This window comes from Porites lutea, chromosome 6 (genome assembly GCF_958299795.1).
Source record: "Porites lutea chromosome 6, jaPorLute2.1, whole genome shotgun sequence".
Lineage (NCBI taxonomy): Eukaryota > Metazoa > Cnidaria > Anthozoa > Scleractinia > Poritidae > Porites > Porites lutea.
The window spans coordinates 778,547-804,870 of NC_133206.1; the positions used below are offsets into that span (position 1 = coordinate 778,547).

The following is a 26,324-nucleotide window of genomic DNA, read 5'->3' on the forward strand; positions in this document are numbered from 1 at the left end:
ACAGATGAAAAACTTTTAGGGGATAAAAATATGCCTATATCTACCGCTTAAATACTAAAATAAGTTCAACAATGCTATGTTTAATTGCCTTTGAACTATATTCTCGTTGGGTGCTCCTGCTTATAAGACTCCAGCTATCGTGGTAGAACAAATGCTAGACACAAAATAAGTTCATTGCTTTTAATTGTTTTTAATTTTTTTTTAAATGTAAATCGCCAGTGACGCAGATAAAGATTGAGTTTAAGAAGCTAATTGGAATGTTTACTCTAAGCAAAAGAATTGTTACCTGTGGCGGTCTAAAACGTTCTAAGGAGATAAGGAGAATGAGCCGAATTTGGTACTAAGGAAAAAAACACCGATAGATAATTTTCTTTTTGTAGATTGAGGTTCTGCTTCCTGAATTTTATTAGTTGCTCTAAACCAAACGAGCCGCTTTCCTATGTTTCGTATCACAGGCAGTTTACACACCAATAACAAATGCTGACAATAAGAGAAACCTCTGACATAATAAGGGATATCAAGAGACTATCAAGGGGACAGAGAGGGCATCCCCCATATACACCCTATTCCAAAGGTAATTCGTCTCGAGTTATTTTTAACACCACTGATCTCAAGGGGAATTAGACAACAGCCAATCACATAGCGCGAATGTGTTCCGCGTGGATGACCCACGCTGAGAGCCACGCGTCCTTCACGAAATGACGCAGAACAAAATGGGGGAAGACGCGGAGAGCGATTTTGCTATTCCTTTTGTCGACGAAAACGACTACAGCGAGATTTCTGCGAAAGTTGTGTCAGCGAAACCGAAATTAAAAAAGAATCTTCCTTCCACTCTTGTATAGAGCTAACAGTAGAGCAGGGAAATCCTTAACACACTGAATATTCTCTCAGGATCATTTATAATTTACAGTTTGAAGAGAGCAATTTCTGGTTTGATGTTTATTTTTTTCAGTCTTAATAGCGATTATTCCTACCCACTTACTTTGTCAATTGTAGGCGAACCCTCCTAAAGCTGAATTTCAAGGGACCATATTCAAGCTCAGAAAGAGAAATATAATTTCGTCGTTGCTTATTTACGTCCTCCATAAAACGCGAAATTAGGCATTTTCACGTCGTAGTCGTGCAAAAACGGGAAAGAAATGAACAAAAAAGTGTGTTGCACGTGCGAAGTTGTTGTTTTGCTAATTAAACCTATTGTTTTTTTTGACGTTCTAGTTGTCGTCCGCGTCGTTAGATCTTAAACTCCCTAAATTGTACAAACGACCGGTTTCAATAGACCGGCGAAATTTCTCATTTTATTAAAGCACTGAGGTTACCACAACTTCGAGTTAAACTGATTTCACGGGTTGTCAAAGAGTCCAGCGATTCCTTTTACCCAGGTGAGCGCCGACTCATTTCCCTTCAATATTCAGGAATGCTCTCGATCTTTTTACGCTTTCATTGCCTCTCGCCCGACATGTTTTGCACGGCGTTTGGTCATGCGAAACCTCCACGAAACATCCACGCCTCGCGCGAGGTAACTTTATCCCGATTCTAAAAATAACTCGAGACGAATTACCTATGGAATAGGGTGTATATGGGGGATGCCCTCTCTGTCCCCTTTATAGTCTCTTGGGGATATGAAATACAGTAGAACCCCGATAACTCGAACTCGGGTTACTCGAACTCCTCTTAAACTCAAACTAAATTTCCTTTTCCATGATTAAAATTAAAGGCACTGAAATTTACCCCGATAACTCGAATTCTGGTTCTTCTAACTCCACTCCTGACCAATGCCAAAAACACTAGTCAACACTAAAGCAACAGGGGCGGATCCAGGATTTTTTTTAGGAGGGGGTGCACTCGTCTCTTGCTCTACTTCAACACCAATAAACCACACAGTTTTTTTTCTTTTTTTTTTTGCAGAATACCAGTTGCATAATAAAACCGTAGGTCATCTCACAGGGGGTGGGGGCGCACCTCCTGCACCCTCCCCCTAGATCCGCCCCTGAGCAATTTGGTTTATTTTATCTGGTGAAACGAACAAATCACGTTTTATCATAAAGATTGAAATGCCTTATCACCTTACAGTTTCTGATGAAATAAGGTAAGTTTGCACTGCACCATGCACTGGAATGCTAAAAAATCAGTAACTATCAGTTTTTAACTTGGAAAATTGAACCGCCGCTAACTCGAACTGTTTTTAGTTTCCGTTAAGAGTTCGAGTAACCGGGGTTATACTGTATAAATAACTATTAAGAGATCCGTTTTAGGCCACGAAATTAGAAAAAAAAAACAACGATATTTATGCGTTTTACTGTCTTAGGGTGTCTTTCCACTGTCGCGTTATTTTCGAGTGCGTAGGTGCGCAAAATTTACGTTCGCAAATAAAAGAGAGGCAATGTATGAAGATCGCGCGAGGTAAGAGTTGAACCTCGCTCAACTTCACGAGGCTTCATATCTTATCTCTATTTTATTTTTCCGAGCAAACGTTACCGTATCAAACTTTGCCCATCGCTCAGGTTGCATTTTTGGAAGACAATAGTACCTTTGTTTCTCACATGCTTTTGTGTTTGGATTAGCGGTGTTAGACCTTAATCGCCGTAAGATCAGTAAATGTTCGGTGTGACATTTTTTCACTTAGTAGTATTCTAGTGAGGCAAAAATTTTAAAGCGGGAAAAAAAACGACAAAAACAGCCACGGCTGTTTGACCAGAGAGATCGTGCATTGAATAAAGCTTTATCTATTGATGAGTGTACCTGCGAACTTCAAATTTTGTTTGCGCCGAATCTGTCTAGTAGTTAATATGGTCAGAGATATCGAAAAAACGCTTACTGAAAGGCATCTCATGGTTATGTTCGAGACTTTGTCTGCTTTGTTCCTCGACTACCATACACTTCGACAAACACCTCCATAAACCACAGCGTGTACACGCACGTAAAAATAACGCGACAGAGGAAATCCACCCTTACACGTTATTACTGTCTTGGACGTGGAAGGGGAAATAAAAGCTAAAACTACAAGCCCCACATATGCTGCCTTTGTAATTTTCGACTGAACTTGTAATACAAAAGACCTCGGTAAAAACTAGAATAAAATGTTGTAATGTGATTTTTACGCTGACCATCTTCTAATCATGCGCCAACCTGAGTAGTAAAATCTATTTGGTTATGTAATATCATGAGTCAAGCGACTTTTGGCCATTTCCTGGTTCTAAAAACTTTCACTTTCCATACGAGGCTAAGTACGAAGTCTTTCTTGTGAAAATGAGTTATATTTTCATGAAAATAAAATTTACAAAAATCCTTTTTATGTCAATTGCTTTGCACTCAGCGTCGCTTTGAGGCAACTCAGAAATAGCCTGCTGTTACCGATCCCATTTACAATGGCTGAGTAGCGTTGTCAAAACTAGTTTCATTCTATATGTATACAACTTGGACCGTTGTAAATTCTAAATTCGTTGTAATTCAAACCTATTCGAGTCCACCAATAACGAGAAATGACTGGAATGCTGGCCTGAATTTGGTATGCGTTGCTTCAGTTTTAATTCATTAAAATCTACTTCCCTTAACCTCCCCTTTTTCTTTATAAACTTGAAACTGAAGAAAACGACATTATATGGATTTGGTTTTAAAATTTATCGGCTATGAAACTTTTATACGATTTAAATGTTTTGAAATCCTTCTCTTCTGGTTTTTCTTATCGCTTTAACACTTTTTTATTGTTGTAACACTTGTGTTCAAAGCACCAGGCTTCTATCTTTAAGCTAACACGCTTGAGCAGTTTGTTGCTTACAAAAGCGTTGAACATTCTTCGCATTTTTCATTAGATTGTTCATTACTGTTCAGTTGCGTTTAGGTTATTTAGTTAGAAAGACGAGTAGAAAATGAATCGTTTAAGAGTTTTCGTTATTTACAGTGTAATAGGTTTAACTCTCATCCACAACGGGCTTCCATTAGACATGCACAGGGCGAAAAGAACGTTCTTAAAGGATTCTCTGGAACTAGATAAGCTACAACGTGCGGTCGAAATAAGTCCTTTTGAGATATGGTTGTTCAAAGAGAAATTCAAGTCCATGCAAGATATTTTGCTAACATCAGAGCTTCTGGATGAAGAAGTTATCCAAAGAAAAGGAACAATAGATCGACTTCAAGATGCAATGAAGAGAGCGTTGCTAGGTCAAGATACTGTTGTTGTCGTTATGGGTGGCTCAATTTCAGCGGGGGGTGGATTAATCAATGATAACCCAGATGTTAGAGGTACCTACTACCGAGTATTTATCGATTGGTGGGAAAAAACCGTGGAACCATTTACAAACTCAAAGATAAGGCTACGCAATCTCGCTATTGGTGGTACCTGTAGCGATTTTTACTTCTACTGCTTCAATACTTTTTTACAGCCTCAAGAAACTATGGACATTGTGTTTCTTGAGTTTTCAGTAAACGATTATTTGATTTTCAAAACATCGCAATTTCCAAAAGTGCTTTCACTTGAGAAACTTACAAGGAAGGTGCTAAGAGAACAAAACTTACCAGCGATTATTTATGTCAATTTTATTCAGGGCGTCAAGAGCACTGCACAGTGCGACAATCTTGAAAACTCTGGGCAGACCATGCTCGCGTGGCACTATGGGATTACGAGCGTAAGCTCTCGCAATGCATTATGTCCAAACGCTGAAAAACGAAAGAACCCGCTTATGTATTCATCAGATGGCAACCATCCAAGCCTTATCGCTCATGCACAAATGGCTTTAATGATAATCAATAGCGTCCGCAGTGCATTATTGAGAGCCATACGTAACGCGAAATGGAATATTCTCGAAAACCATTCCTCAGAAGAGCTTCCCAGACACGTCTTCTATTCTATGGAGCCATATATACCTCCTCTTTGCTATACTCTTATAACACCAGACAGATTTCACAAGGTTGTAAATCCTTCGCTGTTGATCCAAGTGACTGAAAATAAGGGATTTAAACAATTTGAAATTAAAGGTATTGGTTTTTTTAAAACACCTCAGGTGAAACACACTCAAGAACCTCAAAGAACAGACGGATTTGGAGGCTGGCAAGCAGAGAATGAAAATTCTACTTTGAAAATACGATTGGTTTTACCCTGTGATGTAGGAAATTCAAATTGCACTAAGTCCGTGGTCATAGCGTTTCGTACTCACGGTTTCGGAGGGAAAGCTGAGGTGTGGTTAGATGATAACAGGCCAGGAACTGTGATAGATACAATGTCGGGTTATGGACACACACGTCTCGCAACCATTGCTGAACACGTGACCTCGGGAATTCACATGCTACACTTGAGAACAATGAATGCGGGAAAATTTATGTTGTGTGGTGTGATGGCTGGTGAGAGTTCTGTACCAACTCATAAGTAGAAATAAACTAAGAAAAACTGAAACAGAGCCAGGCAGCATCACAGAAAAGCACCGTTTAGTACTTGGAATTAAGAAGTGGTACAGGGGTTCAGGGTGTTATATTGAGTTATGGTTGCACACCGGAGATTTCTGAGCACGAAATTATTAAAATTATTTTAATACAATTATTTTTGTAATTGTATTTAGTTAAGCACGTTTCTCAAGCCAGCATCCCCCTTTTTTCCCGCCATAATTATGTAACTATAGCTTTTCATTTTGAGAAATATTGACTGACCCTCGTTCCTGACTCTATTCCTATAAGCAGGGTATAAAAAATTTCCGTCCAGTCAGTAACCTCTCTTACATTTCTAAATTGTCAGATGGGGTTGGGGCTGAGCAGTTTATGGAGCATCTGACAGCCAACAATTTACATTCTCTGCTTCAATCGGCGTATAAACAGCAACACAGCACGGAGACGGCCTTACGTAAAGTTAGGAATGATATTTTGATGTCTATGAACAAGTAACATGTCACCTTGCTCGTATTATTAGAATCAAGTGAAGCTTTTGACACGATACATCATGATAAGCTGATTGGTCGTCTTTAGTCTGATTTGGGAATAACTGACAATGCGCTTGCCTGGTTTAAATCGTATCTATCTGACCGGTTCCAGCGTGTCTCTGTAAATGGTAGTCTCGCCGATCAATTTTCTTTAAAACAAGGTGTTCCTCAAGGTTCATGTTTGGGCCCCTTGCTTTTCACTATCTACATGCGCAAACTGTTTTAGATCGTTGAACACCACCTCCCACAAGTCCACTGCTTTGAGGACGATACACAGTTGTATGTATCATTCAGCCCTAATTGATCTGCGGATGCTGATTTTGCCATCAAGTCCATGACTGACTGTATCAGTGACATTAGGAGTTGGATGATTTCAGATAATCTTATGTCAAACGATTATAAAACAGAATTTTTAATTATAGGTACTAGGCAGCAGCTGGCAACGGTTAACATCAATTGCATCAGGGTTGGGTCGACTGATGTTTGTCCTGCAACAGCAGCTAGCAAGCTCATGGTTTGATGAGAAGCTCACTACATCAACTCATATTAGCAAGTTATGTGGTGTTACCTCATTTGTATTTGCGTTCAGCATTTTACCGGTAACTCGGCTCGGAAGACATGTACCATCCCGGTACATTAATAAAATTTGAAAATTATCGTCTGACCTACACGTTTGAACGCGTTGAAATTGGAACAATCCGTAAAAAAAATATTTTATCGCAAACATGACCAACCTTAACTCCCATAACTGATTTCTTACGGTCGCAAACCAAAGTAAAATTCGGACAAAATACCTTAAACTAGGGAGCTGCCTTGCTATTTTGGCCGCCACCTTTAGAATTTGACACTTTTTCTTCACATTTATTCCTTTCATGGTTTTACAAGAAATGACTAAAAAGGTACACTCTTAGATGCATTCCTCAAATCTCTACCGGGAAATGGCGTCCGCACCTGCGCCGTCCTCGATTCAGGAAGTGTTTGGCGTCCTTCTCCTCTAACAGCATATCACTTGTTAAAAAAGCAGCAGAGGCAAGAAGTACCTTTTTATGTTTCACTGCTCCTTTCTGGCATGGTTCGTCGTCATTACTGGTCGGAGAATTGGTTACATATTTATCACTGATAGTAATTTAGTTGACTTTAAGTCCCCCCTACCCCCACCCAGGCGCAAGTCATCACATGGCTTAGTTGGTGTTTGACTTGATTCACCTGAGCCAGCAGCAAGGAAGTAGGTTGTAACCAAAGTGGCCAGCAAAGTCAACTGGATCAAACGTATCTCCGACATTGAAAATGTGCAATTAGTTTTCTTCTGCCACAATTGCTGTGCTGCCGTCTCAATCATGCACTTTCCTTGCTCCACGAATCTGCCCCAGTTTATAGCCACAAACTTACAATCACTATGACCTCGTTACCGAAGCATCCTCTTGGTATTGCTTTGTCATAGTGTTTTTTTCGTTGGGTCTATTGTATCGGTATTGCATCTCACCACCGATTGACGTAGGATCAGAGATAATGGAAAACATGATAAGAAAATCAACCGATCCTTAAATTATATCTTATTGCCTGCGGCCCCAAGCAAACTTTAATTCTAAAAAAAATTGAGTGTTTTCAGTTGGTTCTTTAGTATCGATATTGCTTCCCAACGCCGACTGACGTAACAGTGATATTGAAAGAGTAACCAAATTGTACTTGCTGCAGCAGTTATCAGCCCTGCCCCCATCCCCATCACGAAAATGAGTCTGGAAGTGATGAGAAGACCACAGGTAGAATGCAAATACATTATGATCGATATTTTCTTTTTTTTCACTCAAACCGAAGAACAAGGCGCACTGAAGGCCTCTATGAGGTGCTTTGACCAGCTCAAGAATAACTAGGAAGCCGCATGCTGACATCACACGAGACTAGAATTCTTTCATCAGTAAAGCGAAGCACATTACCATTGAGGTCTTGCGGCACTTGTCTATGAGCGAATTCCTTTGTAAGATTCTAACGACTTCACTTATAGTGAAGTTTGTACGTGTCTCTCTTTTTTCAGTGCATATTGGTTGTTTGCCAGTTGTAATAAAATTACAGTTACAAATTTATTAAAACATCGGGATTTTGTTTAAAGTCTAATTAAGCCACTCGATCTCTTTTAGTCTTCCCTACGGAAATCTCTGGAGGAAACGGGATTTCTTGTGAGGTATTACAAAAATACCAAACGGAAAATTAGTGTTTCGCTTCCTACAACATAACCATTATCCTCTTCGTTTACGGGGGCTGTTTATTAATAAACTGATCATGATTTGTGCAAATGCCAAGGGCCATACCCGGGGTTAAAAAAAATCTAATCATAGTACTAAAAAAGCCTTTTTCTCATGGAAATTCATCAGAGACAGCTTTTTGCAAAGTTTCTCTACATGGATTCAGAGTCAATTTCAAGACCTTACAGCTTTACACTGGGGACGATTTCGAGTTCAGTTCCATGAATAGTTATTTAAAAGGCCATCTCTCGATAAATCTTTGAGGGGATACGCTTGCCAGCGATGAGTACAGCCTTGGTTTTACCCTCATTAATTAGTAGTTTCTTGGAAGCAGGTAGAGTTTAGGGTATCCTCTAGCCTAGGGGTGCTCGTCGTCTCGCTAAGGGGTGTAAATTTCGGATTTTGGTCTCACTTAGGGTGTTCTAGGCAAAACACCATTATATTTAGCCATAAAAGTCTCTTTTAGGGTTGCACTCAAAGAAATATGAAGAATTTATATATTTTCAATTCGTGTTATTTACTCGATTCATGTAATCAAAGTTTAAAATGATCGCTTTTAGGGGTCTACTTTAGGGGTTTAATTCAAAATTCCCCACGAGCATCCCCACCCCTTTCATATGCGGAGTCCCCCCCCCCCCGGGAGGAAGGTAACGTTTTATCGTCAATCAGTCCGTGATGAAGTAACGTGGAATTGCATGTGAGTCGTTGATGAAGACAATAAACAAAAACGGACCAAGTGTGGACCCCTTTTGGGAATGCCATGAGAAGCAAGAGTGACACTTGAGAGAAGAGCATTTGATAACAACAACGGCAACTACTCCGATCAAACGGCGGACTTGGGAAATTCGGAGATCTCTTAGGCTAACATGTTTCTGTGAATAACATCTTCTTTTGGGTACGTTTATATCATTATGGGCGATAAAATTCTTTTAAGAGTCGAGGTTCCATTCAAGTAGTTAGCTATTCTAAAACGCCTAACAACGTCTAAAGATTATCGAGATTTAAACAGATCTAGCGAAGAAGAGAAGGTAGTAAAGAATGTTCACTGTCAGTGTATTTAGATTTTTGACACTTTATGATGAATGGTTAGACAATATTGCTTGTTCTTTTGGCCCCAAGAATTCACTTGTATACTGGTCCGATCATCACACCCACTAAAATAAAAACCCCGGGCGTCTCTGTCCTAAAACTTAGCACATGACGATCCTGTGTCACGTGCTGAACAATGGTATGGAGTCTGGTGTGTCCAAAGGGGGAGCTAGTTTTTATCAAAACTCCATTTTCCTCGAACTCGTCGACCCAAACACTGGCGGTTGCCCCATTTGTGTGCGTTCGAATGGCTATAACAACGCTTCTTTTAGGTTCACCCTTCATCATATATCGTTTATCCATAGAGGACAATTTGACTAATGGCAGGAATATTTCCAGTTCAAGAATAGAATTCCTAGAATGCGCCATCCATCCACTATAAGCATCCGTCCGAAATTTCTGTAAGCCATAGTTAGGAGTCTTGACTGGAGTCACGTGGCCCGGTCGATTTATGAACGTCTTCTCCAAAACCTGAAATCTGGATTTTCCGATTACTTTTACCTGAAGTGTTTGATGTGCTAACGACGTTTGGGTGGCATCCGGTACAATGCGTGTAAAACAGCGTGGATTGTCAAGAAATTCCATCAGATTCTTCGTAAACACTGGTTTTGGGAGATCACTGAGATTTGGAGAATTACGGTTTAAAACCACATTTTTGCGATTTGAAGGCAAAGGTACATTTGGAAAAGTTCTCTTAGAAATGGCCAAGCTGGCAATTACTTCTAAGATTATCTTTCGCACATAATGTATAATCATTAAACCGATTTGTGCGTGAGCCAAAATACTCGGGTGGTTACCATCAGAGGTATACAGTCTTGGATACTTTCTGCCTCTTGATGGACTCGAGCAGAGGAAATTACGGAGAGTTATTGAGGTTATTCCATAATTTTGTGCGAGCATTGTTTGACCGTGGTTCTCTAGGTTATTACATACGGGAATGTTTGCTTGTCCTTGAACAAAGTTTACGAAAAGAATGGATGGGGATGTTTTCTCCCCCAGAACTTCTCGAATGAGCTGTTCTAACGGTAAGGCTGAGGGAAATTTGGAACCTGCAAACTGCATGTAATCGTTGACGGTAAAGTCAAGAAGCGCCAGGTCTATGTCAGTGCCTGGGCCTAGTAACGCTCTGTAACAAAAAGCAAAAAAGTTACTGCATGTTCCACCAATAGCCAGGTTATGAATTTTAGCGGAGGAATCCGTAAAAGGTTCTACGGCTTTCTGCCACCAGTCAGCAAAAACGCGGTAGTACACTCCCCTGAGGTCTTCTCTGTCGTAGTTTAATCCTCCACCTGCTGAGATTGAACCTCCCATTATAACAATGTTTATATTTTCACCGTTAAGTGATCGTAGGATAGCATTCTTTAAGCTTTTCGCTGTTTTACCTCTAAAGACAATACCATTGTTCCAAAGTCTTGTAAACAATATTTTAACTGCTTGAGAGCGAAAACGGTCTTTGAAAAACCATATGTCGAAAGGATTCCTTTCAACTGAGTGCTTGAGTAGATCGATTTTTTCTTGAGTTATCTGATGTTCAGAAGTAGGTGACGTCTTTAGTTTGTCATCTAGCTTGCCAAATCCTTTTTCGTTTGTCCTTAACACAGACATACCGAGCACTTTTGATAAGTCTACTCTAAATTCCATCAAGGAAATGATTAGAAAGACCCTCCAAAATATCTGCATCACGATTTTAAGAGGACCTCTAACCAGCACGCTACTCTAGAAAAGAACTTCACCCCTTACTCGAGAAAATACGTACCGAGATTTTTGTCTGCAGGTTTGATGCATTCAGTAAAATAGCTCCGATAGACCGAAATACCAGAGTTGATTCATAAGCTCAGCGTGGATTTCACAGCCAGGTAAGACTGTAAGACTTAACATGCTAGTTGTCTGATAAATCAATCACCTGTCATTCTACCTGCTAAGATACTACATCGTTCTTTCAGTTACCTGTTGAAATCAGCTATCTCGAGAGCCTTATAAAATTTAAATAGTCTGCTTGACCGACGTAGTTAATACTCAGTCTTTTTGGAAATTGCCAAAAATCTATTCGAGCCACCTAAGGCACGATAGAACGGACAGCAAGAACGTGCAACTTTTTTTGAAGTATTGCTGCAAAACGAGTTGAATAGCTATGTCATGCGTTTTACTAACCACGTTCAAACCTGTCTTGCAACACTTTAGGTTGTGTCAAGTTGCGCAAATTTGTTGCAGAAAGTAGAGTAGTTCTACTATTTGCAACAAATTTTGTGCATGTTGGGCGTTTTCCTGGTCCCACACAAACTTGTTTCGTATGACGTGACTCCCGCGCAATATCCAGTTAGAAGTCAGTATTCAAGCAGAATGCAACGGCCTGATTTGTTGTAAGACAGGTTTGTTTCGTAGTTGGTAAGACGCGCAACATCGCTATATTCATCTCGTTTTGCTACAAAGCTGCAAAACAAGCCAGGGGCGTAGCCAGCCCGTAGGCCCGTAGGCCCGGGCCTACACTTTTTTTTCCGCTCGCCTGACTTTTCAAGGTAGTATGACTCATTAGTAAAAAAATTTCTTACGAAATACTTTCGAGTCTGTAAATAACAAAGAAACAGCAAGATTAAATCTCCTAGCGTTAAAGAACCATTGGATTGTAAGGAACATGATGTCCACCCTACAGTAAATTGCATTTTAATTTTCTTTCTCAGCTAAGCTGCAGCACCAATTCCAGGAGACGTCACAGGAAACAGCTGAAAGTCAAGAGCAAATGGGAAGACGAGCTAAGGTGCGAACACTTGGCGAGACTCGGTGGGGCGCAAGAACTGACGCTTTGTGTACTTTTAAGTTATCATTTGCCGTAATCTTAAAGGCTTTAGAAGTGCTTGACAGGATGCAAGACTCAAAATCAAGGGTATTTATCAATAGCGTGCTCAAGTTCGAGTTTATAATTGTATTAATTGACTGTGAATGGTTGCTACAATTTTTTGTGCCTCTTACCAACCATCTTTAAGGGGTTGACCTAGACCTACTCCAAGTACACACGCAGGCCAAAGTCGTCATCTAATCACTTCAGTAGTCCTGGAATAAGCTGTATCAAATGGCAGTATCTGTTGCGGCACAGCATGACGTCCCAGTTTGTAAACCTAGAGTAGCTGGCCGATAGTTGAATCGAGAAAATGTTCCATCAGATTCAAATAGTGACTACTTCAAACGAGCGATGTATTATCCATTCCCTGACCTTTTGTTATCGGAGCTTGATTTGCGTATTGTCAAACCAAGTCAACTGTTTACTCTAACAAATCTTTTGCCAAAAAATGTAGGCAACTGGCCCGGGGGGGGGGGGTACTCCCATACATTACCTATACGGGTATGTGCCGCCCAACGGGGTCGTGATTTTGAAGCTCCTGATTTAGAACGGGGAATCCATTTCAGAGGCGTCTTCTAGAACGGGGTATAAAAAAAATTGTGGATCACGGCTTTACCTTCTCCTTAAAATTGTTGCTGATTATGAAGAAGCATTTATTTGATGTATAAGTCGAACAAATAAAGAAATATCTTTTTAAAAAACAGGGCTATTTCAATTTACAAACTTTCTAGAACGGAGTATAAAAAATTGGCCAATTTCTAGACCGGGGTATCAGTTTTAGGGCGAATTCTAAAACGGGGTATAAAAAATTGACCTATTTCTAGAACGGGGTATCAATTTTAGGGGAATTTTTTTTTTAGAACGGGGTGCCAATTTGGAGTCCCGGGCGGCACACACCCACCCAAAAAATACCCAAGTGCCCCCCCCCCCCCCCCCCGGGGCAACTGGTCTCCAGCTAAGATCAGTGTCAAAAAAGTTTTGGGCGCGTACAATACCGACATCCCGGAAGAAATTAGACAGTTACAGGAAAGTGAATGTCTGCGGTGGAAAACACGTTGGGATAGAGTGCACGATCCTCCAACCACAATTGTTGAAACACTTCCTCACTGTCACCCACAAGAGTTCCCAAATTTATCCAGGGCTTTTACGGCACTTTTATTAACTCTACCAATCACTACAGCAACTGTAGAGAGGTCTTTCAGTGCACTGAGAAGACTTAAAACGTACCTGAGGTCCACGATGAAAGAAGATCGCTTGAGTGGACTTGCTCTTAATATGCATATCCACAAGCATGATGTGTCATTCAGCGCGGAAGACATCGTTGACGATTTTGCTACATCCGGGAACAGGAGGATGGAACTTCTTTTTCAGCTATTCGGATTGACTGTAGCAAGTATCGTTGGAGAAAGGCGCTTTTTTATTGCTGTACTGAGATGAATATCTTGAAGTTTAGATACACACTCCAGATTCAACTAATTATGCATACAATTAACAGTCTGGAGAGTCTGATCTGTCTTGTGTATTACCGGGTCACTTTAGGGATGCGCCTACAAAAAGTAAAAAAGCTGGCTACGCCCCTGTAAGCTGCACGTTTTTTTGGCCGTTAAGCCGCAGATTAAGTGTCATCTTTGGCGGGTATACTTCCAACCACTTTAATGACCAGCTCTCAGTTGGTTTGCTAGTCTAATTGGTTAAAGCCCTTCACCCGCAACCTGGCCTGGCCTGGCATGCCTGATTTTTTTTTATCAATATGAGTTGACTTGGCGGCAAACGTCCAGCTAGACCATTGTCACTTTTGGAGCTTCTTCGCGGAAGACTTCAGGTGGGCGAGACGTCCCAGTAGTCCAACAGCTGCCATAAACGAAGCATAATTTTAGTCTCAGAATTAAAAGCGAATGACAACAAATGACGTTAGACAACTGAGTATGATTGGAAAAAAAATCTTCTTACCCATTGCTGACAACCTCAGCCACTTTTGTAGTCCATGAAAGGTCATGGGAAGTTGTAATGCCGAGGTCTTTTACAGAACCCACTAAATTTTGTTGTTTTCAATGCGCTAACTAATGTATAATTTACACCACATTTGCTTTGGGTGCGTGTCACACACATAACTTCACATTTGTTCACTTAAAAGTTTAGTTGCCAGATCTCAGACTAATACCATTATGGCGAAATATTAGTAGGAATGAGGGCTACTTATGTCGGATATTTTTGTAAATCTTGTTGTCATCTTCGCACATCGTTTCCAGATATGATGAACAAAACAGGTCCGCGAGAATTGTTCCCTGGGGCATTCCTGACAAAACAGGAGACCAAGACGAGCAATTTGTTGTCTGCTATAAAAAATCGGAAAGCGAGGGAAACGTTCATTTTATTTGGTATTGGTCGGCGATTTTGAGTCACAGGTTTCTTAGCGCTTATTCCTTCGACAACAAGCATCAAACAAAGAATGCTGATCTAAAATCTATTAACATTTCAGTCACCTTAAAATATCACCGCATCCCAAGGCATTTTATGCATAAGATAAAGAAAAAATCAATGACATCATCGTCGTTAATGTTTCCACCGCAAGTGAATGAGATTCCACCGCAAAAAAGAGGCCTAACCGGTGCAACCTATACTACTCCTTATTTTGCGATCTACAATGTTTAAACTGTGTTGTCTTTGCCTGACGTCATTCTTTCAAGACTCACTCTTAATCGTAGTTCCTTGGTGTTACGGACGAAGACACTTAACAATGCCCACCCCACAACACAAAAAAGCACCAACAATGGTTTCCAAAGCACTAAGAAACACCCCTATTAAAAGATCATTGAGGTAAGCCTCCTAAATTTGCATTGATCAACGTTAGCCCTCTCTTTCTAACTGCTTATCCCTCTGAAAGACCCAACTGTGATCATCCAGAACGTTCTCTGCCTAGCACAAGTGTTCAAACTTCTGCTTTTGGCTGATGAATTTTTGCCAAAAGAGACACGTATGTTTTTGAACCATCCCCTCTTGCCCTTCCTCTTTTCCCATCTATCTTTCCTCCTAAGGTGACCCTCTGTTAGCCACTTTAGCTTCCTCGCAAGCACGTTACGAAAAAAGAAGTCGAGAAATTTAGGCTAATGCATAACGGAGGATCAATTTAAATAATGGCCTTAGAGTTAGGCAAGTTATGAAAGTCGATCAAAGAAGGGGAAACGTTAATAATTATGAGGTTGGTCCGTTTTGCCCGATCTGGCTCGACCTGATGATGATAAAGTTGGTTCGTTTGGCTTTTGATCTGAATGCTTGAGTGTGAGAGAGAGGTTTATAAAAAATCTTAAATAGTCCATTTGCACGATGGCGTCATTTTACTACTACGACCAGAATCCTTTTCGTTTTTCCTTTCATATTTAAATTTTGTAATCCCAGTGAGTTTTGAATACCCGAAGCCCTAATTAGCACAAGAAAGCAAAACCCTGAAAGATTCTGGTCGTAGTAGTAAAATGATGTCATCGTGCAAATGGCCTATTAAAAATACGTGTCTCAAAAAAACAAAGTTGAGCTAGGGACTGGACTAGTACGTGACCAGTGGCAAATATCCTGCCGTGAAGACTGTTATTTATTTCTTTCTTTTCCTTTTCAAAGAATATTCCGAATTATTTTGGCCTCCGAATGTCGTCAAATGGTAAGGTCAAATGAAAATTTTTTCCACTGAGTCAGGTTAGGACAGCTTCGGAAAAAATCTTCACTTGTATACTGGACCAATCATAACACCCACTAAAGTAAAAACCCCAGCTGTCGTCGTCCTCACGCTAAGAACGTGACGACCCTGTGTCACGTGCTGGACAATGGTATGGAGTTTGGTGTGTCCATACATGGAGCTAGTGTTTATTAAAACTCCATTTTCCTCGAACTCGTCTATCCACACCCTGGCGTTTGCCCCCTTATTGTGCGTCCGTACGGCTATAGCAACACTTCTTGTGGGTTCCCCCTTAATCATAAATCGTTTATCCATAGAGGACAATGCAACTAATGGGAGGAATATTTCCAGTTCAAGAAGAGAATCCATAGAATTCGCCATCCATCCTCGATAAGCATCCGTCCGAAATTTCTGGAAGCCGTCGTTAAGAGTCATGACTGGATTCACCTGGCCAGGTTGGTTTATAAATGTCTTCGGCAAAACCCGAAATCCGAAGTTCTCGATTTCTCTTACCTGCAATGTTTGATGCAATGACGAATTTTTCGTAGCATCCGGTAATATTTGCGTAAAACAGCGTGGTTTGTCAAGAAACTCTCTCAGATTCCTCCTAAACACTGGTTTTGGGAGGTCACTCAGGCTGGTGGAAAAATTGTTAAAAACTATGCTCTTTTGCTTTGAAATAGCTATATTGTCAATTACTTCTAGAATTGTCTTTCGAACATAATTTATGATCAATAAAGCGACCTCAGCATGAGACAGAATACTAGGGTGGTTTCCGTCAGAAGCAAACATTCTTGGATAGTTTTTTCCATTTGATGGATTCGAGCAGAAAAATTTGCGGAGAGTTATTGAGGTTATTCCATAGTTTTGAGCGAGAACTGTTTGACCGTGATTCTCTAAGTTATTGCAGGTAGGACTTTTGGAAACCCCTCTTACAAAGTCAATGAAAAAAATTGGTAGAGACTTCGTTTCGCTAAGAACTTCTCGGATAAGCTGTTCCAGTGGTAAGGCTATAGGAAATTTGGAACCTGAAAACTGTACATAATCGTTGACTGTAAAGTCGAGAAACGCCAAGTCTATATCAGTGCCTGGATTTAGCAAAGTTCTGTAGCAAAAAGCGAAAAAGTTACTTCCTGTTCCGCCTACAGCCAAGTTATGAAGTTTGATGGAAGAACCCGTAAAAGGTTGGATGGCTTTTTGCCACCAGTCAGCAAAAACGCGGTAGTACACTCCCCTGAGGTCTTCTCTGTCATAGTTTAATCCTCCACCTGCTGAGATTGAACCTCCCATTATAACAGTATCTATATTTTCACCTTGTAGTGATCGACGGATGACATTCTTTAGACTTCTCGTAGTTTGACCTCGCGAGACGATACTACTGTTCCAAAAGAGTGAAAACGTCAGTTGATCCTGTTCAGATTGAAATCGGTCTTTGAAAAACCATATGTCAAGAGGATTTCTTTCAATTGAGCGCTTGATTAGCTCGATTTTCGTTTGGGTTATCTCATACTGCTCAAGAGGCGTTGACTGTTTTCCTTGATCATTTAGATGGCCAAAATGCTTTAGCTCGGCTTTCCCTTTCCTTTTCACAGACATACCATTCACTTCTAACCAATTTGAACAAAATCCAAACAAGAGTATAAGAAAATAAGCGTTCCAAAGAAACCACATGGTGATTTTTAACGAATTAATACAGTGCAGGCTTTGAACCTGGTTGACTTGTCATGTATAAAGAGGAAAATGTGTGAAGCATTTGTCAGCATCAATCACGGCGAGATAGAGAGAAATGCGTTTATAAGCCTGACGTGAATTTTCAAAGGTGGATTTGATTGTTAACAAGGTTTATAATTGATCACCTCTTATCACGTACCTGCTAAAGCTCCAACTGGTACTTGATTAAAGCGACTTGCTCGCGAGGTTTCCTCAGTCACCATTTAGAACTTTCAGCGGTGTAATCTACTTTAAAAAAGAATAAAGAGGAAGGCTTATAATTGCAAGCTTTGATAATTAAACGATAATAATTATTCAGACTCGACAGCTTCACAAAGTATTTGAGCTTAGGGCAGGTGAGTATGCCACCGTAGGGATATTCTTTATAACCATTCTTGAGACCCTCGTACGGGGGTATGTCCCCCCCGGGGGTATGTATGCCCTAGAGGCGAAATTTCAAACACAGTGGTTTCGTGTTTTAAAGCCGAGTGGGTTGTGACTCTTCCCTGTTGTTATTTGACCCATCTGTATGTCGTTTTTTGCCATTTCATCTAGTCTTATGTCTCTGTTTCAAAGCCATGTCACTTGTTAGAATCAGATTTTAACCAACAGGGACTCATTCTTTAACAACAGCGACTGAAACGGACATTTATTCAGTTACTTTAAATCAAACATTGATCATCGGTACTTAATTTCAAGCATGAGACGTCCAAGGAATCGTCAAACTGATTATAAACCTGCGGGATCGTTGATCGGATTCCATAAATTATCAGCGCATAGATTTATTTAGCAGGTATATCATTACCTCAAACTCTGACTCTAGCACTGGCAGATTTGTTAGGCCCTTCAATCCTTAGCAAGTTTTATTATTGACTAAACTTTGATGTCCGACCGGACCAGGCTATTCTAGGATCCTCAGAAATGAGGTCTGACAAGAGTGAGCCTTTAAACAGACACTGTTTTATGGAGCAGACTGTTCTGAAGTATATTCACAGATTATGCGAGGGCTGCTTGTAGCCTGTAGTATAATGTGGATAATACAAAGATAAAGGACACGACGAGAGTGCGTTCGATGTTTCGATGATTCGATGTTTGTTAGGCGTACAGGCAGGTAACCTGAGATCAGGCGTTATTTTATTTTTTTTTTTGCTTCTTTGGCTCGAGAGGGAAAAAAATAACTCCTGATACATTTATTTAACAAGCAGTCAACCGCCCCCTAATTTACACAATCTAACGTCTGCTTGACCTGTCATGTTATTAGCCAATAAGCGTTTACCATACGGGAATCAAACTTTGGCGCGAAGAATTTTTTGAAATCAATTTTAGGGAAAGAAAATTTTTAAGTACGTCCATGTTCAGATGGCGCTTTCTAAAAAAAATTATAATGCATGTGTTGTTTTTGTGATGAAATACTGCTAGCTGGAGCTGCCGTACCTTTATTTAACAGCTACAAATAATAAAGAATTTACTGGTTAAAGCTCGTTGACTTCGTTCTGTGCCGAAAGCGGTGAAAAAAACTTAGGCTGAAGCACCATATTTCACGAACTGAAAGGTGTTGTGAAAGCGAAGATCGCTCAGAATAATTCGCAGCATGTTTTCTGAAGGAGGAATTACAGTCAAACCAAACCAGGTCAAGATTCCATTCATGAATTGATTATTTGAAAAGTGAACCTGTTTGTCGCTTCTGTAGCTTGTAGCAGGTATCAAATTGCATTCAAATGATCGGTGAAGTTTCACTGCAACTGTTTTAGTATACGATGAGATGGAAAATATTTCAATGGATGAAACTTCTATTTAGGCATTCTTCAAATTCAAGAAAACTGAGCCGGCAGAAATATCATAACGAACTCGCGTGTGTATTCACTGCTCATTACGGAGTGTAGCTAAATGTCGTGGGTCGTGGGTAGTGGGTAGAGGTCGTGGGTCGTGGGTGTGGGTGTGGGTAAATGTCGTGGGTAAAAAAAGTATAAAAAAAAAAATGATAAATTAAAGTAATTGAAAAAAAGAAATATATAAGAAAAAGTTGTAAAATATTTGTGAAACGAAAACCTCCAACTCCTTGATTGCCTTTTTCGTCATGACTTCTTCTTCGTCCTCCAAGTTCCTGTGGGACTTGGCTCCCCTTTCACAACATCGCTGCATAAAAGACATTTTGCCGATGAAGATTTATCCATACCTGAGCTATCGCCGCGAAATAAACGAAACAGACAAAAATTATACCTGCAATTCGCAGAAAGTATGGGGCAGCTCTGACTCGCTGAATGGAAATAGATGCACACTAATACAACTTTCTCGATTCTTTTTTTTGTTGTTGTTTTGTGTACACAATCTTTGCTGTAACGATTCGAAACTCGCTCCTTCAACTGAAAGGACGTTTCAGTCACGAATGTTGACATCTTTGAGAAAAAGCAGTTCAGCCTCCAGTTTTTCTGTAGCCTGCTTCAGGTTTCACGCATAGTGCACGGAGTTTCTTTTATTTTTCACCTAAATGTCTTTTTAGTGCCAGTTTGTACTAGAGGATTCGCTTATTTGCTTTGCTGACCGCGGGGAAGGGGAGTAGGATTGGTATGTACGCGGAGATTTTCGTTTCATGAATGTTACAACTTTTTGCTATTTATATTTTTACTTTTAATTTTTTTTTGGAAGACTTTTTTTTTTTACCCACGACATTTACCCACACCCACACCCACGACCCACGACCTCCACCCACTACCCACGATCCACGACATTAAGCTACACTCCTCATTACGCAAGCAAAAATGCAGACTGAAATCAACAAAAGCTAACGGAAGCCGGCATTTTGGCCAATCGGAACAGCGCAAATCATCCGTATTGTTTCCTATCCAATCAGAAAAAAGTCCAGATTCTGGCTTTTTTACATGTGATCCGACAAAGAAATGTTTCATGCCATCTTCCCGTGAGAGACATAAAGGGATAATAGCGAGAGGGCATGATCTCATGCTAACAGGCAGGTAACAGTTGAGCGGGAAGATTGGATGATCCTTGTGATAGATAATATGATTATGGCATATTTTGAACGGAAGGGTTGCGTACAACGAAACCTCTATTTAAACTGTGTATCATTATAAGAAGATTTTGAAAAGATATCGTATGGTTCGGTGTCAAGTGCTTGTAATCGGAGGAGACAGTGGCTAGAGTCCGTCGGGAGTGTAAATAGAACATTATTTTGTTTTACCGGCGGGATTACCGGGCGCAGTTGTGACCTGTTGAATTGGGGGATAATTTGGTCCAGTACCGAGTAACATGGGATCTGGGACGAGTACGGGGCTGTCACGTGATATGACGTAGATTCGGGAACCGAAATTCAGTCACCAAAAGCTATAATTTTCCCATATTTTGCAACGCCGTCCTCTGTAGATTTAGTGGTGAGCTACATCGATTCAGAATCAGTGAGATAGAAGCGCAAAGTGATCTCGATCGCGAAGCATCGCCACCGACAAGTGATAATGAAGCGAGTGTATGTGCAGATTTCGCACTAACCCTGTCATATTCTTCAGTGGAATGTGTGTGCGGCTCACGTCAATAACTTTTCCAGTAATTTGGTCGAGCGTGTTGATTTCAATGACGTGAGAGTGGCACTACTGCGGGCTGGTTTATATGTTTTTCTTAATTGCCCCCGCAGGGATTTCGCCCAGAAGGCGAAATCCCGAGGAGGCAGTCTAGTAACTTGCGCGTATATTTTAAGGAAAGTACTTGCAGTTGAAATATACAGTGATACAGTCAATATAGAAAAAATCTCGAATTGCTTGAACAGGGGCCGCGAGGAATCGGTAGGTAATGATGACGTTTCTATTGTTTTCGCCCGCAAGTACGAAATGGTTAGGATGACGTAAAACACAAAAAATCCCGAAGGAACAGCTTACAATAGGTTTTTTTGTGACATTATTGTGCAGTCATACTTCGATACTCTTTTGCGTTACGTGTTATCAGTGACATTCTGTGGAGCAGTTGTTATGAAACTTATGGACCAAAAGACACTCGTTAAGGGAAGATGAAGTTATAAGGTGCGTAGAACCGTGTATATTTTAACATTAAGTGAGTTTGCCAGACACGAGTTCACAAATCTTTTATTGGAAACCTTCAACTGAACCTTGCCAAACAGTCTTTCTCTCTCTTTGACCGGAATAAGACTCGGCCCAAAACAAGCAAGACGAGTGATTCAACGGCTAGCTTATCACTAGCAGAACGATGGACGATTACAGAAAATCGCCGGCCATCAAATTCTGTGCTGACTTATTCCCTGCTCACAGATATCCGTCCGCTATAAAGTTTAAAATAAGACTAGAATGCGCGAGCGTGAATTGATCAAACGTCCTTTTAATTTCTGAGGCTCACTTTGCGGCAAATGAAATGAACTAAATGTAAAAAGTGAAATAGAAATAGCGAAAAATTCAACTTCTAATTAAATCTTTTCTTATGGTTTAGAATAAGCTATTCTCGAAACTGAGAATGTTTTGATCAAAGTTGTGTAAATCGAACCGAAACTGTGCATGGAATATGTGTGAAAATCTTCATTTTGAATCGGTATATTTCAAAGAGCTCACAAGGAGCAAGAATACTATACACAGAGCGCGGGCTGCTGTAGTGTCAACTATAACTAGTAAATAACATAGAGTTAAAGTGTTCGTTTGTCTGGTGCCGAAAATATCACAAGTCATGATCAAATGGCGCCGCCGAGCTTCACATCTTGGTAGATTTACTTTGTGGCACAACGGCTGCCGAGCTGCACATGTACAACTCGGTAGATTTACTTTGTGACACAACGGCCGCCGAGCTACACAACTCGGTAATTTACTCTGTGGCCTGACAACTGCTGCCGAGCGATACAACTCAGTAGATTTACTTTGTGACACAAAGGCAGCCGAACTAAACCCGGTTTGATGCATGCACCAGGAATCGCACACATTTTCCAAAGACAGTGACGAACCATGTTGAAAAATATGAAGGCTTAATCCAAAGTCAAATTTAACAGCAAACTTCTGAAAGGTGAACGCTATGGAAGATTCAGCAAACACAGATCGATGTACGCTTTACGAAGATTCAGCAAACTTTTTAAAAGATGAACGCTTTACGACGACAGAATATCAGACCTCAGCAAACCTTTGAAAGATGAACGCCGAGGGCACACGAAACACCACGTGAGTTAGCGCGTCAAAGTGAGACAAAACGTAAGCAAGCATTTCAAAGTGAGGCAAATGTGTGTCGACGACGACGAAATGCAATCTAAAAATAGCCTCCCTTATTAATTGCACAGGACACCCCGTAAGGCACATAACACCCAACACAAATTAGGGGTTGCGTTCTCGTACCTCGAACGCAAAACGTAATAACAGACTCCCTCCCTCCCGCCTCAAGTTTGACTCATTTTGTTGTTGTTGTTTGTTGTTTGTCTTGAAGAGCCGCTCATAAAAAATGGCGCCGAACAGAGGGACCGCTGACAGAGTGATAACAATTATTAAGATTTCTCGCTAACCGTTGTATGGAAGTTTTTTGCTGGTTAGTCTTTATTAAGGTCGGCCAAGAGAGAATGATTGGGTCAGCAAAGGTATCCGCCTCGTTCACACGGCTTTAATTTTCCCCCAAGAAGCCCTGGGAACGAGGCTGAAAAAGAATACATTTTACTCGTCGAAGGTTGAGACACTTAGTTGGAAGATATGGAGTGTTGAGCGTTCTATACATTTTTATCCTCGAATGCTGAAAGTATCTCTCACGAGTGAGAGTAAAATAATTAACTTTCCAGCACATTAACATTTTAATAGGAAGTGTACTCACACCCGTATATCCTTAATCGTTTGTAGGAGATGACAGGCTTTCGGAGACATGGCTAGAATAACTAAAACCGAAAACATTTGTGTAGTTGACAGTTTCATTTTGGTTTAAGCATTGCTTGTAGAGTGCCTAGCCTGCGAGAACATCCGTTTCTCCTCGCTCTTCGCCGTTGGGGAGGTTTCGCGCAAAACGTCCCCAGCGGCGAAGAGCGAGGAGAAACGGATGTTTTCGCAGGCTAGTTGAGGGCCCCTCTCTTCTGTGACTAACAATGACGACCCCTGCTCGGAGAAGAAAAAAAAAAAAGAAAAAAAAAGCAAAGAAATACGGCAAGCTTAAAGAATGTTTATTAGATCAATAATTCCAACAGGCTTTTTACATTTCATGGCCTTTGCCAACTACGCTGTTTCGTTTTCGGCGAAAAAGAAAGTATTTTATTTCAGCTAATATGAATAGAAAGGAAATGGTGTATTCAAATTAGAGCATCACATTGTGAAACACATGAAAAATTTTCTTTCCTCTAAACGACTGGATCATGGACTCAAACTCTTTCAAGGAATTACAAAAAAGGCAGGAAAGCAAGGCAGGAATGAAATCTTGACCAATTAACAAAACAACAAGTTTGTTTCAGCTTTGTGTTGACCTTGGTCAAGTATCTACGCAATTTCCTGTTTTGGCGTCTGACGAGGAAGTATTTACAAGTTTGAGGCATTATTCTGCAAGTTCCTATATACTGAAAGTTAATTCTGCTTGTCTTTGCGTTAACATTATACAATGGCATCATGTATCGGCAACATGATCATCAACGGTTACCTATCTTATACCGCTATCGCATTGAACATTACCACAATACTTGCTCTTCGAAAAACAGCCTCGCCTTATGTACCAAAGCCACTAAAGACTTTGCTGCTGAGTCTGGCTATTTCTGATCTTAGTGTCGGTTTAGTGCTACAACCGTGGTACATTAAAATCCTTTCCACGCTGATGGGCAGTGAAAAAACTCCAAAGCTTCAGACTACATTTAAAGAGTTTCTCTCTACAGCATGGTTTCTATGCAGTGTTTCTTTCCTTGGTGTCGTAGCTCTAAGTGTAGATCGGTTCTTGGCTATTCATCTTCACCTCAGGTACCAGGAATTTGTGACTCGTAGGCGAGCTGTTGCTGTAGTGATCTTTGTATGGGTTATGAGCGCGTTTTTGACAACCCTGGTTGACTCTGTGCTAAAGCAAAATGGAGCAGTTGTTTACATAAGTATAGAAGCTCTTTCTCTTATTACTACGGCGCTGTTTTATTATCAAATATATATCGTGGTAAAACGCCAGACGAATCAAATGCGAAACCTTCGTATACAACAGGAACAGACAGAAAACATTGCAAGTGCGGCAAGATTGCGGAAGTCTGCTCTTGGCACATTCTGGGTATATGTGGTGTTTTTAGCTTGTTACTTACCAGATATTATTATACATACAGCCATCCTAAGTGCCGAGAAAAACTCGGCGCTATTGAACAATCTGCACCTGTGGGCGTTGACTTTGGTGTTTTTTCATTCCTCTATCAATCCTCTGATTTACTGCTGGAACATGAGGCACATTCAATACACCATCTTGGACATAATTCGCACCATCGTTTTCTCTAGGCGTTAAAGTCAAGTAGATAAGAATTAAAAACTATGACTACTCCGGCCGTAAAAAGGCCCAAATTTATCCAAGTTCGATCTTTTGCCGGCGTTTGATTTTCAATTATTCTTTCCTTTTTCAAACCAATAAAGCCTCAGCTAATAGAGCAAAATCTTTTTTGTGAAAGAAACAGTGTGACAAAAGTATTTACTGATTCCATTGAGAATTGTGTGTGAACTAAAAATATATAAAAGAAAGAAAATATTTGTTAGTTTCAAGGACACTGAACTGTCAGCAGGAGAATTATAGATGTCATTGGATAGAACACGATCAGTACAGGAAACACTGGAACGAGCGAGATAGATCGTCAGGTCAACAGAAGATGAGAGAGAGATTTAAAAATCACTCTTCTAGTGGCGAGTACGGCAAACGGCCAACTTGAATTTATACCACTTGACAATTTTTTCCTTTGCTTGTCGTTTGCTGTTCATTTCTTTTACTAAAATAGTAGTTCAACGCCATTTTTTTCCATAAGAATTGTTTTCAACTGTTTTTATCGGCTCATTTTCTTTTTTGAGAGTTTCTCAACTTGACTCTGAGCTTTGCCGTTTGCCGTAAACTTGACTCTAAATCTGTCTAATGAATCCTTCTTCCGCCCTTGGCCTCATTTGATTCAACCAACAAATGCTTCAAAAACCTTTTCATGCCGGATCAATTGCGCGTTTGCGATTCAGTGTTAAGATGGACAGACATGACAGGCCGTCAGGTGGAGAAAAAGGCGAACGAAGCCAGACGACGGGTTGGGATTGAAAAAAATACGGCACTTTCATTTTCACTGAATTAAAATAACTTGTAATTGTCTTTGTCTGAATCAGTGAAAACGCCATGGCAGGACCAATGAAAGTACCATATCTTTCTGATAAAACTTATCAGAGGTCATGGGTTTGAATTCCCTTTCAAACGTCTGCCGCGCAGGCTAATTCTTTTGAAGCCTGAATATTTTTTCAGACTTCAGACTTCTCAGAACGTTTCGCAACTGTTATACTGCGTACAGAACTAAAACGATCTGTCACATGATAAAGAAGTGAGTGTGTGGGAGGCCTTAATGAATGAGCCAAGAATGAGACTGCAAACAGAGTGACTGGAATGCTGTAAATAATTTAACAGATTGAACCGGAAATTAAATGCAATGAACGAATTGAATAAATTGAATGGAATTCAATGAAACCGAATGAATGATTATTGAATGTAACTTAAATCAGGTAGCTTTTTACAGTACTTGTATCAGTTTTCCGACAGGAAAAAGGGTGGACCCTGTTGCTGCGACCTATTTTAGTTTTAGCCATTTCATTAAACCTGGTAACATGGTCAAAACTCTAATACACTGTATGCTTTAATGAGGCAAACTGAAAATGACTTAAAACACGGTCTTAAACCGTGACTGGTTAAACTCCGTTTAAATAACCGGCCCTTTCTAT

General features: G+C 40.4%; 3 protein-coding genes across 3 annotated transcripts; 1 reads left to right on the forward strand and 2 right to left on the reverse strand.

The window, feature by feature from the left end:
- Positions 1 to 3,941: 3,941 nt before the first annotated feature.
- On the forward strand, positions 3,942 to 5,363 carry LOC140940592 (uncharacterized). The gene has a single exon (XM_073389587.1). The coding sequence runs from the start codon at positions 3,942 to 3,944 to the stop codon at positions 5,361 to 5,363; it is 1,422 nt and encodes a 473-aa protein (XP_073245688.1).
- A 3,902-nt stretch (positions 5,364 to 9,265) lies between these two features.
- LOC140940594 (uncharacterized) lies at positions 9,266 to 10,837 on the reverse strand. Its single transcript, XM_073389591.1, has one exon. It carries the CDS (start codon positions 10,835 to 10,837, stop codon positions 9,266 to 9,268), a length of 1,572 nt encoding a protein of 523 aa, XP_073245692.1.
- A 4,943-nt stretch (positions 10,838 to 15,780) lies between these two features.
- LOC140942273 (uncharacterized) lies at positions 15,781 to 17,396 on the reverse strand. The gene has a single exon (XM_073391232.1). It carries the CDS (start codon positions 17,329 to 17,331, stop codon positions 15,781 to 15,783), a length of 1,551 nt encoding a protein of 516 aa, XP_073247333.1. The 5' UTR covers positions 17,332 to 17,396.
- Between the last annotated feature and the right edge of the window lie 8,928 nt (positions 17,397 to 26,324).

What these genes read in the sequence shown, in the direction of transcription:
- LOC140940592 (XM_073389587.1), top strand. Translation starts at nt 3,942, where the DNA reads ATGCACAGGGCGAAAAGAACGTTCTTAAAGGATTCTCTGGAACTAGAT.
- LOC140940594 (XM_073389591.1), bottom strand. Translation starts at nt 10,837, where the DNA reads ATGTCTGTGTTAAGGACAAACGAAAAAGGATTTGGCAAGCTAGATGAC.
- LOC140942273 (XM_073391232.1), bottom strand. Translation starts at nt 17,331, where the DNA reads ATGTCTGTGAAAAGGAAAGGGAAAGCCGAGCTAAAGCATTTTGGCCAT.